General features: G+C 49.6%; 5 protein-coding genes across 5 annotated transcripts; all 5 read right to left on the reverse strand.

Moving 5' to 3' along the window:
- Window positions 1–4,800: 4,800 nt before the first annotated feature.
- On the reverse strand, window positions 4,801–6,267 carry LAJ45_11675 (uncharacterized protein; the record flags this gene model as incomplete). Its single annotated transcript, XM_046121150.1, has 2 exons — window positions 4,801–5,616; window positions 5,686–6,267. The coding sequence occupies 2 exons, from the start codon at window positions 6,265–6,267 to the stop codon at window positions 4,801–4,803; spliced, it is 1,398 nt and encodes a 465-aa protein (XP_045965657.1).
- Window positions 6,268–6,759: 492 nt separating this feature from the next.
- LAJ45_11676 (uncharacterized protein) lies at window positions 6,760–7,857 on the reverse strand (the record flags this gene model as incomplete). Its single annotated transcript, XM_046121151.1, has 1 exon — window positions 6,760–7,857. One exon carries the CDS (start codon window positions 7,855–7,857, stop codon window positions 6,760–6,762), a length of 1,098 nt encoding a protein of 365 aa, XP_045965658.1.
- Window positions 7,858–8,848: 991 nt separating this feature from the next.
- On the reverse strand, window positions 8,849–9,355 carry LAJ45_11677 (uncharacterized protein; the record flags this gene model as incomplete). The annotated part of the gene is made up of 1 exon (XM_046121152.1): window positions 8,849–9,355. One exon carries the CDS (start codon window positions 9,353–9,355, stop codon window positions 8,849–8,851), a length of 507 nt encoding a protein of 168 aa, XP_045965659.1.
- Window positions 9,356–12,150: 2,795 nt separating this feature from the next.
- Window positions 12,151–12,711, reverse strand: LAJ45_11678 (uncharacterized protein; the record flags this gene model as incomplete). The annotated part of the gene is made up of 1 exon (XM_046121153.1): window positions 12,151–12,711. The coding sequence occupies one exon, from the start codon at window positions 12,709–12,711 to the stop codon at window positions 12,151–12,153; it is 561 nt and encodes a 186-aa protein (XP_045965660.1).
- A 278-nt stretch (window positions 12,712–12,989) lies between these two features.
- On the reverse strand, window positions 12,990–13,857 carry LAJ45_11679 (uncharacterized protein; the record flags this gene model as incomplete). Its single annotated transcript, XM_046121154.1, has 2 exons — window positions 12,990–13,638; window positions 13,709–13,857. The coding sequence occupies 2 exons, from the start codon at window positions 13,855–13,857 to the stop codon at window positions 12,990–12,992; spliced, it is 798 nt and encodes a 265-aa protein (XP_045965661.1).
- Between the last annotated feature and the right edge of the window lie 257 nt (window positions 13,858–14,114).

The following is a 14,114-nucleotide window of genomic DNA, read 5'->3' on the forward strand; positions in this document are numbered from 1 at the left end:
TTCTTTAAGCGAGGAGCTTAAAGTTATACTGTAACGGGGGTGCCTTGAAAGGGCGCGACCGTGACTTCGATCAGGTAGATAGGCAGAAAGGAATTCGACAAGCTATCCTTTCGGCTCGTTCGATGGAAAGATAGAGTTTCATTTGTTTGATCGTTATTTGTAGTCTAGAAACTTAATAACTTTAAGGGGGCTCCTCGCTGGTAAAGACTCGCTGATCCCCCCGAAACCAAGCTGGGGCAACCGAGTTCCTTTATGGAAGTTCGGCGCCCCTTCTTTCATTACCTCTTTCCTTTTTTCACTGGCCGTCCGCCTTTCAAATAATCTGGGGGCACCACCTATTTTCTATCAGGGGGGAGGAGAAGAGTTGCTACCACACCGCGGACGAATTTTCGTCCGAGTCAAATCTCGCAATCCTTGCCAAGAAAGGGTCGGGATCCTAGGAACTAGAGGAAACAGCCGACCAGACAGCAATTGCTTATTCAGAGTATTTAGAATAGATTTGGGTGTTTTTAAAGCAAAGGTTTGCTTTGGTAGTTTGGGTCGCACTCTTACTCCCCCCAAAGATGCACCGGGCTGAAACAGGAGGGTTCTGGCGGTTCGACGCTCCGGGGGTTATTTTTGGGGGTCTAAAACGTGTTTATTTTGCAGTGTTTCCTCAACTCCGCAATGCGTTCATTCAACCACCCCAAATGGACCGGAGCATCGCCAGGATCCTTTCTGACGTGGTAAAGCATATTTTCCGGGCATCGGCTGCAAAGTTATTGCGCCTCAAAGGTTGAATGCCAAGGTAGGGTAACTTATGTTTGGGGTTACCCTTCCTTATTTGGTCTGCTCGTCCTGCTGCTCTAGTTTTGGTCCAGTCGTCTAGCTTGACTTGTAAGACTTCTTGCTCGCCAGGATCTCTACCCACTATACCAATAGAGGTAGGGGCTCATCTGCCCTTCTCTTCACCCATCGATGAAGAACCAGCTGCGGTTAACCTAGGGCAATATGGCTTGACTGGTAGAACAGGTATTTTTGTAACAGCCCTACTGTGGCCTTGTTACAGACGAAGCTTTAGCTGCGGATCTTGCGGCATTCCGGAACACTCGGAAAGCACCCCCGAGTGCTCCAGAGGGTCCCTCTGGTTCCGACAATGGTGGCGGCCAGGACGACGTGGTTCACGCTCAACTTCGGGGCATTGAAGCGGAAGAGAAAGGCGAAGAGGATGAAGAGGAGCAAGAACGGGGGATCACTGAGGAAGGGAGGAGGGGGATGTGTAGAGCACCCACGAGTATTTGGGGAGCACTGCCGAGTGCTCTGTAGAGCACTGGCGAGTGCTTTGGAGATGGGAGTGCGTAGATACCTGTGTCATATTCGATTAGCGAGTTCAAGACGCTTGTAGTATTAGTATTTAGTAATAGAATCATGGTTTTGAATGCTCTGCAAAGAAGTGCCCACGAAAGCGAAGAGTAGTATGCCTGGTAAAAACAGGGCGCTGAAAGGTAAAACACGGTGCGTCGGGGGTGCGCCAGGTTCAAGAAGAAATATCAGGTGCCGCTGGAGAGCTCCAGGAGCAGTCGGGAGTACTCCAGAAGCATTAGCGATATGCTCAGAAATCGTCAGAGAGTTCCAGGAGTAGACAAATGCTTTAGGAGGCGTTGGGAGAGCTACAGCAGCGTCCAGGAGATACGTAGTAGTGTCAGGCGAGAGAGCGTCCCGTCGAAAAAGCGTCAGGCGAGCGAACGTTCCGTCGAGGTAGCGTCAGGTGAGGTAACATTCCGTCGGGGCAAGGGTATAAGTGTCGGGAAGCGCTAGGCGTACTAGTGCGCACCAGGGCGAATTGCTATACGCCATGGAGTGCCAGGAACGCTCCATTCTTCTCTGGAGAGGCAGTTTGTCTCCCGAGCACCCTGTGCGCCCTGAGCGCCCAGAGCGTCTGGCGGAGGTTCCGGGTTTGCTGATGCACCCAAATCTATTCTAAATACTCTGAATAAGCAATTGCTGTCTGGTCAGTTGTTTCCGCTAGTTCCTAGGATCCCGATCCGTTCTTGGCAGAGATTGCGAGATTTGACTCGGACGAAAATTCGTCCGCGGTGTGGTAGCAACTCTTCTCTTCCCCCTCATAGAAAACAGTTCCTGTGCCCCCCAACTATTTGAAAGGCGGACGGCCAGTGAACAAAGGAAAGAAAAAACCTGAACAAAGCGCGCCGAACTTCCATAAAAGAACTCGTTTGCCCCAGGTTGGCCTCTGGGGGGATCAGCGAGTCCTTACCAACGAGGAGACCCCTTAAAGTTATTAAGTTTCTAGACTACAAATAACGATCAAACAAATAAACTCTATCTTTCCATCGAACGAGCCCAATCATAACTGGGTCGTTCCTTTTTGCCATTTCTACCTGATCAAAGTCACGTTCGTTCCTTTTTGCCATTTCTACCTGATCGAAGTCACGGTCGTGCCCCAACATAGCACCCCCATTACAGCTAGCCAGAGTGAAGCTCTGAGTGCTCAGCGATTCTTTACATCCTCCGAGCATGATAAGTCCGCCAGTAGTGGCAGGGACTATGCCTGGGAAAATTTACAATAAGCGGAGAGCTCTACAGCAACGATTAAGCTTACACCTGAGCGGCAGCTCATTCATGCAGGTTCCGGTTGTGTGACAACCAATACTGCAGGTGTTACAAAGGCTTTGACTAAGGGTGGTTGCCTTCGGAACCGGAAGCACCCGCTAACGCTTAGAGAGAAGCGGGGTAGGGGTGGTATTGCTTCCCTTCCGCAAGAAGACATCACCGGAACTTAGTAAGGAAGTAGGAGCAGTGGAAATGAATCCTTCGGAGTATAAGTACTCAGGATCCTTCCCGCCCAACTATCCGATTTTCTCCAGTCTTCATCAGAAAAGTTATCAAGTATTTTACTCGGTAGCAGAGCCCTTAAAGATTATTGAGTTTTAAGCGAAAGAATCTTTGAATACTATAAACCTGATTCCTATCTTGCACGGCCACATCTTTCTATCGGATTCTAGCGATACGTGGAAAGACTGTCCCCGTTACAGGTATAGACTCGTTAGTCATTACTCCCATGAATAGATCCTCTTCCTAGCGCTCAGAATGTGGTTACTCGGACAGCTGGTAGCTACCCACACTGCCGGTACTTGCATGTCACTGTGCAACTGGCTTCTAACAATAACTCTCAGCATGTAACCGGGCCCTGTGTGTACTCATACACCAGACAGTTGAAATGGCTCCATTACACGCTTAGAGAGAAGCGGAGTAGCGGTGGTATTGCTTCCCTTCCGCTAGAAGGCATCACCAGATCTTAGTAAGGGAGTAGGAGCAGGGAATGGAATTCTTTGGAGTATAAGTACTCAGGATCCTTCCCGCCCAACTATCCGATTTCCTGAGTCTTCATCAGAACTAACAAGTATATTCTACTCGGTAGCAGAGCCCTTATAGATTATTGAGATATTAGCGATAAATCTTTGGGAATAATCTAAAACCTGATTTCTATCTTGTACGGTCACATCTTTTCTATCGGATTCTAGCGATACGTGGAACGGCTGTCCCCGTTACATAGAGTTTGTATGGAATCATTATTAGAGCTACTTTTTCTTGTATGCATATAATGTACCATACCAAAAACCCTAGGAGGGACTCGGGACGAGTCTACCGGAGAGGGGGGTAGTGTAACAGGGCCACAGTAGGGCTGTTACAAAAAAAGTACCTCTTCTACCAGTCAAGCCATACGGCCCTAGGGTAACCACAGCTTGTTCTTCATCGATGGGTGAAGACAAGGGCAGACGAGCCCCTACCTCTATTGGTATGGAGGGTAGGGATCCTGGCGAGCAAGAAGTCTTACAAGTCAAGCTAGGCGACTGGACCAAAACTAGAGCAGAAGGACGAGCATGCCAAATAAGGAAGGGTAACCCCAAACAAGTTACCCTAGCTTGGCAGTCAACCTTGGAGGCGCAATAAATTTGCAACCGATGCCCGGAAAATATGCTTTACCACGTCAGAAAGGATCCTGGCGATGCTCTGGTTCATTTGGGGTGGTTGAATGAACGCATTGCGGAGTTGAGGAAACACTGCAAAATAAACACGTTTTAGACCCCCAAAAATAACCTCCGGAGCGTCGAACCGCCGGAACCCTCCTGTTTCAGCCCGGTGCATCTTTGGGGAGAAGGAGTACGTCCTAAGCTACCAAAGCAAACCTTCGCTTTACAAACACCCAAATCTATTCTAAATACTCTGAATAAGCAATTGCTGTCTGATCGGCTGTTTCCGGTAGTTCCTAGGATCCCGACCCGTTCTTGGCAGAGATTGCCAGATTTGAATCGGACGAAAATTCGTCCGCGGTGTGGTAGCAACTCTTCTCTCCCCCCTCATAGAAAATAGTCGCTGTGCCCCCCCCCGACTATTGGAAAGGCGGATGGCCAGTGAAAAAAAAAGGAAAGAAAGAACCTGAACAAGGGCGCCGAACTTTCATAAAAGAACTCGGTTGCCCCAGGTTGGCCTCGGGGGATCTAGCGAATCTTTACTAGCGAGAAGACCCTTTAAAGTTATTAAGTTTCTAGACTACAAATAACGATCAAACAAATAAACTCTATCTTTCCATCGAACGAGCCCAATCATAACTCGTTCTATTCCTTTTTTATCATATCTACCTGATCAAAGTCACGGTCGTGCGCCATGATGGGGCATCCCCGTTACATCAGGCCCCACAAAATTTTCAAGCCCGTATATCGTAGAGTCCGCCAGGCGTCCTTTCACCTCGTGCATCAAGTGGGAACGGACACGGGAGTGCAGACTTCTGACCTATCAATCTCAATTATGCTTCCAGAGCACTCGTAATCCTTTTGGGGCACTCACCTGTTTAATAACGACCTCATCAAGGTCTACTCTACACCCCACTCGGCGACTAGCAGTTGCCCACATGCTCACTACCAGTACCGAAAGTCTTGCTGCAGGTGGAAAGGGCTCATGTAGAAGAGTATGCTCCCCGATTAACACGCTACACTCCTTCTCAATCCTCTGAGCCTGCACTGACAGCACATTTGCACTCCTAGAGTTAGGGACCACAGACCTCTGAGTCAATTGGCTCGAAGGAATATCGCCAGTGTTCTCAAAGATGTCGTGCGTGTCTTCCAGAATACTACCCGCACTTCCCGGAATCAAAATCCCCTCGCTTTCTGGAATCAAAATACCCTCGCTTTCCGGCATCGGAGTACTCTCGTCCTCCTCCCTAGATGAGGAAAGGTACTCGATTTCGTAGACCCTTCGCGATCTACCTTGACCGTGAAGTTGGCTTGAAGGAATCTGACGACTGCTCATAGAGTTCTCGCCAATTACCTCGCTAGGCGGTGATGAACGATATGTCCGGTAAGTGGGGTACGACTCCCCGTATCGAGAGCGCATCCAGGAAAAATCGATATGGCGTGTAGAAGAGGTATACTCATGAGCATAAACAGGTGCAGAGGGCATAGACTGTGAGGGTGTTGGGGGTGCTCTCTGGGATGCTGGGAGTGCTCTCTGCGATGCCGGGAGTACTCCCTGGGATACATTTTGGCTGGGTGCTGAAGTGGGTGCTGCTCTCCCTTGACCTTGTTTACGTATTACTTTCGCGCCCGGTCGAGTTCCCCTCTGAATCGTTAGCCACTAATACTTAGATGTTAAAAAGCATCAATGAGCGAGATAGAGTCGAACCTGTACCACGTCCACCGACACGTTGGAAGAAGCAATGACCTCTGCTACCGCGCCAGTTGGTTTCCTCCGAGCATTGCCCACTGCTCTGGCAGTAATCGGCTGAACTGTATGAGGTCTCTTTCCGACAGTCTGAGACTTCTGGGTATAAGATTGGGGGGGGGGGGCTTGAGGTTCATCCTCCGGTTCATCCTCATCCTCCTCAGAGCTCTCGTGGTCATTCTCCAGAGCATCATCATAGTCTGAGTGGCTAGTATCAACTGTTTCTTCCACCTCTGGTGCCTCAATTGCCTCGGGCTCCTCCTGCACTTCAAAATTATCAGTATGATCCTCGGGGAGATGAAATTCTACCCTCCTAAGGCTGCTCCTCCCAGTGGGGGTTTCGGAGGAACGGAGAAGACCTTTCCGAGTTATTTGAGCGGCGGTGGTCGATTGACTACTCGGAGTGCAGGCTGGCAGTGGAGTCAATGTTCGGTAAAATATTTCAGACTCGTCAGTCAGTAAATCTTCATGTTCTTCAGGTCGTTTTGGGAGTCGTGGGTGCTTTGGGGCAAGAGGTGCTGAACCAGAGGAGCACTTGGTGGGAGCCATTCTGATGATTGGCAGGAATATCCGCAGTGCTCTAGGAGCACTCGCGATATCTTCGATTAGAAATCAATTCTTGGCGAGAGAATTTGCACCGCTAATCAAGAAAAATTTGCACCCCTAATCCTCTTACGGCAGGGATCATCCTATGTTACCACAATTTCTGCACTCAACCGCATCATTTATCATCACTCGTTTTACTGCACTTTCTGAAGCGGTACCGAGTGCTCTGAGAGCAATCTAGGAGTTTGATTCGACTTTGAAATAAAAGCAATGCAATTACTACCTGGAATAATCGAATCTAATCTAATCTAGTCTAATCCTATCCGATATAACTCATCCATTGATATACTCTCGCAAGACAAAGGGAAATCCAAAACACCAAATCGTACCGCACCTCAGTAGCTATCGCGAGTGCTCAGGGAGTAATCCTAACAACTATTAAAAGGTTAGTGACAATTCCGCAGGAAGGGAAGTTAGAGATTATACCGAAGGGAACTAATGATGCCCACCACCATCACCACCACCACTATCACCACCGCCTCCAGCTGGCCCACCACCACCACCACCACCGCCTCCAGCTGGTCCTTCACCACCACCGCCGCCCGGGGGAGGAGGAGGTCCGCCCGGAGGCAGTGGAGGTCCTAGACCACCACCACCATCACCACCACCACCACCACCACCACCACCACCACCACCTCCTCCAGCACCACCTCCTCCTCCTCCAGCACCACCTCCTCCTCCTCCAGCACCAGCAGCCGCGAGTGCGTCAGCAGCTCTCTTGGCTGCTATCCCGGCAGGTGTCCAGTTCGTCCCCTGTAAGAAGTTTGGGTCAGCAACCCCGACACCCAAAGGATACTTCCTAAGGTATTTGGGGTCTAAATCGTCGATAGCATCCTGCTGCCTATCGCGATGCCTAAGAGTCTGAATTAGCCTTTGATTACTGGCATCAGTTCTAGGCATATATACCCTCAATCCTTTGGCATTTATCCGGTGCTTTCCCTCCTCGTAATCCGAATCCTCTGCAGGAATATCGATCATGCTATAATCATCTTCCTCAACGTGAGGGAAAGCCGGGTTCAACGGGGGGGATCCCGCACCACCCAGGTTCGGAACCACACCTGCTCTGTGGAGAACCACCAATATTCTCCGAGGCCTGGCATTGCTGTTCTTCAACCAACCTTCGAGCTCCTCTGAATCGGTAATTTGTACCTCCACCGGCCGAACGGGAGGAACAGCTGCTGGGGGGACATTCTCAATTGCCCCCCAAATAGTTCTGACTGCTCTGCCGGCTGCGGTGTGCTTCAGGATCATGTTGCATAGCTCAGGGAAAGTTATTTTGGTCAAAATTCTGATGAACGAAGGTTCGTTCAGGGGATCATTCCAGTCATAAGTAGGTGGTGGGACGGGGATAAAGAATGCCCCTAGAGCATCAGGGTCCACCATGGTAACCATTATGGAAGGTCGCATGAGTTCCGGAGGTACTGCACGCTCTTTCCATTTGCGTGAGCGTCTTCCGGCTGCCTGACCACCGCTGTCATCATCATCATCACTATCACCGGCAGCCTCTTTGAACTGACGGTCTCCCTGTCCCATTGATAACTTATCCTTCATACCAACATCCGCGATGAGCCACTGTAGAGCACTCGCCAGTGCTCTACGGGCATCGGATTCACCCTCATTGTAACGGGGACAGTCTTTCTACGTATCGCTAGAATCCGATAGAAAGATGTGGCCGTTCAAGATAGAAATCAGGTTTAGATTATTCCCAAAAGATTTATCGCTAATAACTCAATAATCTTTAAGGGCTCTGATACCGAGTAGAAAGTACTTGATAGTTCTGATGAAGACTGGAGAATCGGACAGTTGGGCGGGAAGGATCCTGAGTACTTATACTCCAAAGGATTCCGTTCCGCTGCTCCTACTTCCTTACTAAGTTCCGGTAGTACCTTCTAGCAGAAGGGAAGCAATACCACCGCTACCCCGCTTCTCTCTAAGCGTTAGCGGGTGCTTCCGGTTCCGAGAGCAACCACCCTTAGTCAAAGCCTTTGTAACACCTGCAGTCTTGGTTGTCGCACAACCGGGACCTGCATGAATGAGCTGCGGCTCAGGCGTAAGCTTAATCATTGCTGTAGAGCTCTTCGCTTATTGTAGACTTCCCAGGCATAGTCCCTTTCCACTACCGGCGGACTTATCATACTCAGAGGATATAAAGGATCGCCGAGCACTCAGAGCTTCACTCTGGCTGCCCTTCTAATCATTGTCGAGACATAGACTCGTCAGTCATTACCCCCAAGAATATATCCTCTTCCTAGCGCTCAGAATGTAGTTACTCTGACAGCTGGTAGCTAACCACACTGCGGTACTTGCATGTCACTGTGCAATTGGCTTCTAACAATAACTCTCAGCATGTAACCGGGCCCTGCGTGTACTCCTACACCAGACAGTTGAAGTGGCTCCGTTACACTACTCCCCTATTCCAGGATCTTGGTCTCTGAGATCTTTAATCTATAACGTCTTTATTCTATGCAATACTATATGACAAAGAAACTCCTTTGGCGTGGAAGGGACGAAAATCGAAGGAATGCTACTGCTTCAGAGTCCTTCTGTCTCTTGGCTTCTTAGGATACCTCATATGGAAATCCCGGAGGGCTTCTTCAGCACTCTTCCTGAGATGTTCCCAGGGTTCCCATGTAGCGTCCTCGTTCTCGTATCCTTCCCATAGCACCAGGTATTCTACCCTTCTCCTCTTCTTATTGACCCAGCTAACAGCTACTTCCCGGACAGTCCAGTTCTGTTCTCCTGCAATTTCCTCAGGTTCCGGTGGAGGAACTCTTCTCTCAGGGTCTACTGGCACTCTGTAGGGTTCTAGGAGAGAGACATGGAAGACCGGATGGATTCCCATCTGCGGAGGAAGAGAGAGCTTGTAGGCACGGGTACCATTAGCTTCTAAGACCTTGAAGGGTCCGATCTTCTTCTGATCCAATTTTCCCAATGGCCGCTTTGTTTGCACATTGCGCCGGTCTAGCATGACTTCATCTCCAGGCTTGATTTCAGGCGGTGGCAGGGCATGTGTATCATACCACCGGGCCATCCTTAGTCTAGCCTTTCCCAAGCTTGCATTCATAGCCTGCCAGATAGATTCTGTAACGGGGGTGCCTTGAGAGGGCGCGACCGGGACTTCGATCAGGTAGATAGGCAGAAAGGAATTCGACAAGCTATCCTTTCGGCTCGTTCGATGGAAAGATAGAATTTCATTTGTTTTGATCGTTATTTGTAGTCTAGAAACTTAATAACTTTAAGGGGGCTCCTCGCTGGTAAAGACTCCCTGATCTCCCCGAAACCAAGCTGGGGCAACCGAGTTCCTTTATGGAAGTTCGGCGCCCCTTCCTTCATTACCTCTTTCCTTTTTTCACTGGCCGTCCGCCTTTCAAATAATCTGGGGCACCGCCTATTTTCTATCAGGGGGGGAAGAGAAGAGTTGCTACCACACCGCGGACGAATTTTCGTCCGAGTCAAATCTCGCAATCCTTGCCAAGAAAGGGTCGGGATCCTAGGAACTAGAGGAAACAGCCGACCAGACAGCAATTGCTTATTCAGAGTATTTAGAATAGATTTGGGTGTTTTTTAAAGCAAAGGTTTGCTTTGGTAGTTTGGGTCGCACTCTTACTCCCCCCAAAGATGCACCGGGCTGAAACAGGAGGGTTCCGGCGGTTCGACGCTCCGGGGGTTCTTTTTGGGGTCTAAAACGTGTTTATTTTGCAGTGTTTCCTCAACTCCGCAATGCGTTCATTCAACCACCCCAAATGGACCGGAGCATCGCCAGGATCCTTTCTGACGTGGTAAAGCATTTTTTCCGGGCATCGGCTGCAAAGTTATTGCGCCTCAAAGGTTGAATGCCAAGGTAGGGTAACTTATGTTTGGGGTTACCCTTCCTTATTTGGTCTGCTCGTCCTGCTGCTCTAGTTTTGGTCCAGTCGTCTAGCTTGACTTGTAAGACTTCTTGCTCGCCAGGATCTCTACCCTCTATACCAATAGAGGTAGGGGCTCATCTGCCCTTCTCTTCACCCATCGATGAAGAACCAGCTGCGGTTAACCTAGGGCCGTATGGCTTGACTGGTAGAACAGGTATTTTTGTAACAGCCCTACTGTGGCCCTGTTACACTACTCCTCCCTCCGGTAGACTCGTCCCGAGTCTAACCTAGGGTTTTTTGGTATGGTACGTTATGAGCATACAAGAAAATGTAGCTCTAATAATCATTCCATACAAACTAAATGTAACGGGGACAGCCTTTCCTCGTATCGCTAGAATCCGAGAGAAAGGATTTGGCCGTGCAAGATAGAAATCAGGAAATCGGATAGTTGGGCGGGAAGGATCCTGAGTACTTATACTCCAAAGGATTCCATTCCCTGCTCCTACTCCCTTACTAAGTTCTGGTGATCCCTTCTAGCGGAAGGGAAGCAATACCACCGCTACCCCGCTTCTCTCTAAGCGTTAGCGGATGCTTCCGGTTCCGAAGGCAACCACCCTTAGTCAAAGCCTTTGTAACACCTGCAGTCTTGATTACCGCACAACCGGGACCTGCATGAATGAGCTACCGCTCAGGCGTAAGCTTAATCATTGCTGTAGAGCTCTTCTCTTATTGTAGACTTTCCCAGGCATAGTCCCTGCCACTACCGGCGGACTTATCATGCTCAGAGGATGTAGAGGATCGCCGAGCACTCAGAGCTTCACTCTGGCTGGCCTTCTAATCATTGGCGAGGCATAGACTCGTCAATCATTGCTCCCATGAATAGATCCTCTTCCTAGCGCTCAGAATGTAGTTACTCTGACAGCTGGTAGCTAACCACACTGCCGGTACTTGCATGTCACTGTGCAACTGGCTTCTATCAATAACTCTCAGCATGTAACCGGGCCCTGTGTGTACTCATACACCAGACAGTTGAAATGGCTCCGTTACACTCTATTTTTTTTTTTTTTTTTTTGCATCCATTTCTATTGACAAAGGAAACCTCAAGTGAAACGTGTGACCTAACAAGGGGAGACTCGTTTTCTCCACGCTTATCCCAGAACACTCCGTCGTCTCGGTTTCCCGCACTTTCCTGTATTACCATGCGTCCCATGATTTTCGGGGATACTTCGCATGGAACTCTCGGAGTGGCTCGTCTGCCATTCCTTACAACAATTTGTACGGTTCCCAAGAGTCTTCTGAGAGATAACCCTCCCAGGTAATCCGATATTGCACGAACTTCTTCCCACGACCAGCCTGCTGTCATTGGCTATCGGCTATTTTGTTGAGAACGTAACTGCCTTCCCCTTGAACCTCATCCGGAGGTGGAAGCAGTATAGCTCGTTGAGGGTCCAGCAGAGATATATGGAAGATATCATGAATGTTCCACTGAGTGGGTAGATTCAGCCTGTAGGACGCGACGCCAAGTTTCCCGACAACCTCAACGGGACCCATTTTTTTTTTTGGTGGTCTAGCTTATTTGAGGGTCACTTGGTTAAGATGTTGCATCGGTCCAGCATCACCTCGTCCCTAACCTTCAGTTCTGGAGCACTCATCTGTTTCTGATCATACCATTTTTTCTGCTGTGCTTGTGCCGCGCTGGACGCGTCGAAGTTGTCTAGTTTCCGTTTAAGTGAGGGCCAAGTGGAATCTGGTTGAAACCTATAGTTCGCGTAGAATGGCGATGCTTTGGTTGACTCTTGGGTGGCCGTGTTGTAGGCGTACTTGGCAAGCGGGAGTAACTCTGCCCAATCGTCCCGCTGACAGAAACAATAGTTTTTTGAGATACTGTTCTAGCGTTTGGTTGACTCTCTCAGTTTGCCCGTCAGTTTGAGGACGATATGTTTCGAATCTAGAGTCCTGATCGGAGATAATCTCCTCAGGAAGTCCATGCAGTCGCCGTATCTCCCGGAGGAAGATTTTGAGCAAGTTCTTCGATGGTTGCTTTGGTGATAAAGTCCATTGAAATGGAACTCCAAGGAATAGAGAGGACCTCTAAAGGTTGCAACATCCCTTTCTTCTTGTGTGTTTGAGGCTTTAGCGCGTTGACATGTATCGCAACTCTGAACGTATTCTTCCACATCGTTGTCCATCTTTTGGCAAAGGACAGTGCCCGAAGGCGTTCTGCCGTTTTGAATTGTCCAAAGTGACCAGCAGTCTTCGAATCATGTAGGGCGCTCAGGATCTTGAGCTTCAGTTCCCGATGATTTGGAATGTACCACCTTTCCTTATAGAAGACGTGTCCGTCCTTTAAAGTCAGGTATCGGTTCACCAGATTCCCAGAGGTGTTCTCAATGGCTTTTTTCAAAGAGAGGTACTCTGGATCTAAGGCTGCTTGAGCCCAGATTTCATCCAGGGGCACCGGTGTGAGTTTGCAGATTTGGGCTGATCTTGCACATGCTGAGTTGATCATAACGATCGGGTGTTGGACAGAACCCATTATAAGTTGTCCTGGCTTAAACAAGAATTTCAGGGTCTTGATGAGCCTTACCCCCCTCTTTAAGGGCGTGGTCCCAACGCCGCGACAAGATGTCTGGTTTGGCGTTTTAGTTTTCCAGGGCGGTATACAACTTTGAAGTCAAACTCCGCGAGGTTGGCCGCCCATCGAGCTTATCTCGGTTTCAGCGCCCCCCCCTTTTTTTTTTTTTTTGCTGGTTGGTGACGACCGTGACCGTATCTTTGTAGGAACGCAGAAGGTGACTCCGGGGTGGTGTACCTCTATGGGATTCCGGGGACAACCCCTTGGCGAACCCAGGCTGGAGGAAACCCAGAGGTGTAACGGAGGTAAAGCGAGCCCAACTCATGCCTAGGTTCGGAAATATGGGAACTGAGGATCTTATCATCCACTAACTGACCCTTGGCTGTGAGGGTAAGGGCCTTCCATTGGGCTGCCGCATCATCCCTAGAGATAGCTTCGCCAAAGGCTGCTCTGAGAGCATCCACAAAGGAATCCCAGCACTTCCATTTCTCATCTAACACCACAGACATCCCAGCTATCCGGTTGGCAGAAGCTTGGTCAATGGAGCTGTGGTAAGCCTCATACCAGTTGGCTGGGGCTTCTCCTTCCATCAGGTTACCAGCATATCGGATCCTAACCTCTTCGTAGGTAAAGAACTGGCTTTCAATGGAGAAGACATTCTCACATTGCCTGATGAAGGTCTCCACATTGTTTGCTTTGCCATTGAACTTGGCCTGAGGGTGTGCCTTTGGTTCTCGGGCCCTGGAGGCAGCGGAGGGGTGTGAGGGGGCCGGAGGTCTCATGAACTGTGTCATGGAGGCCAGGAGCTCTGTCTGCTGCTTCTCCAGCATCTTCCTGAGGTATCTCCGCCATCCTCTCCTATCTCCATACTCAGGCTCCGAATCTGAACTATCTGAGTCCCCTCCCGGGTTGGGATCGCCACCAACCGGGGGGACTATTCCATTTTGTCCACCATTACCCGCTGGTTCTGGGTTCTGGTTTTTCTCCACCGGGGGTTTCCCTCCGGCTGGAGGTTTCTCCTGGGAGACTTCGCTCGTTGAAGCATGACACAATGGCACCTAACTCCTTGTCGTGAACGTCATAATTCCGTTCGGCTTGTGACATCATTTTGGAGTAAAAGACTCCTGGATACCACTTGTTGTCATCTCGGTGGAATTGGGACGGTATGCTAGATTTAGCGAAGTTGGAGGCATCGGTCTCAATCTTGGTAGCTAGCTCGGCATCAAAGTGGGCTAGTACGGGGGCGATGGAAGGCCTCTTTCAGGACTTCGAACGCATGCTCCTATCCCTCAGACCAGGTAAACTTGGTGTCCTTGTCTCCTTCCACGGTTAGTGCCGGGTTCGGTTAAAGCCGGACCGAACTC

This window comes from Morchella importuna (genome assembly GCF_003444635.1).
Source record: "Morchella importuna strain M04M26 chromosome Unknown Morimp01GS084, whole genome shotgun sequence".
Lineage (NCBI taxonomy): Eukaryota > Fungi > Ascomycota > Pezizomycetes > Pezizales > Morchellaceae > Morchella > Morchella importuna.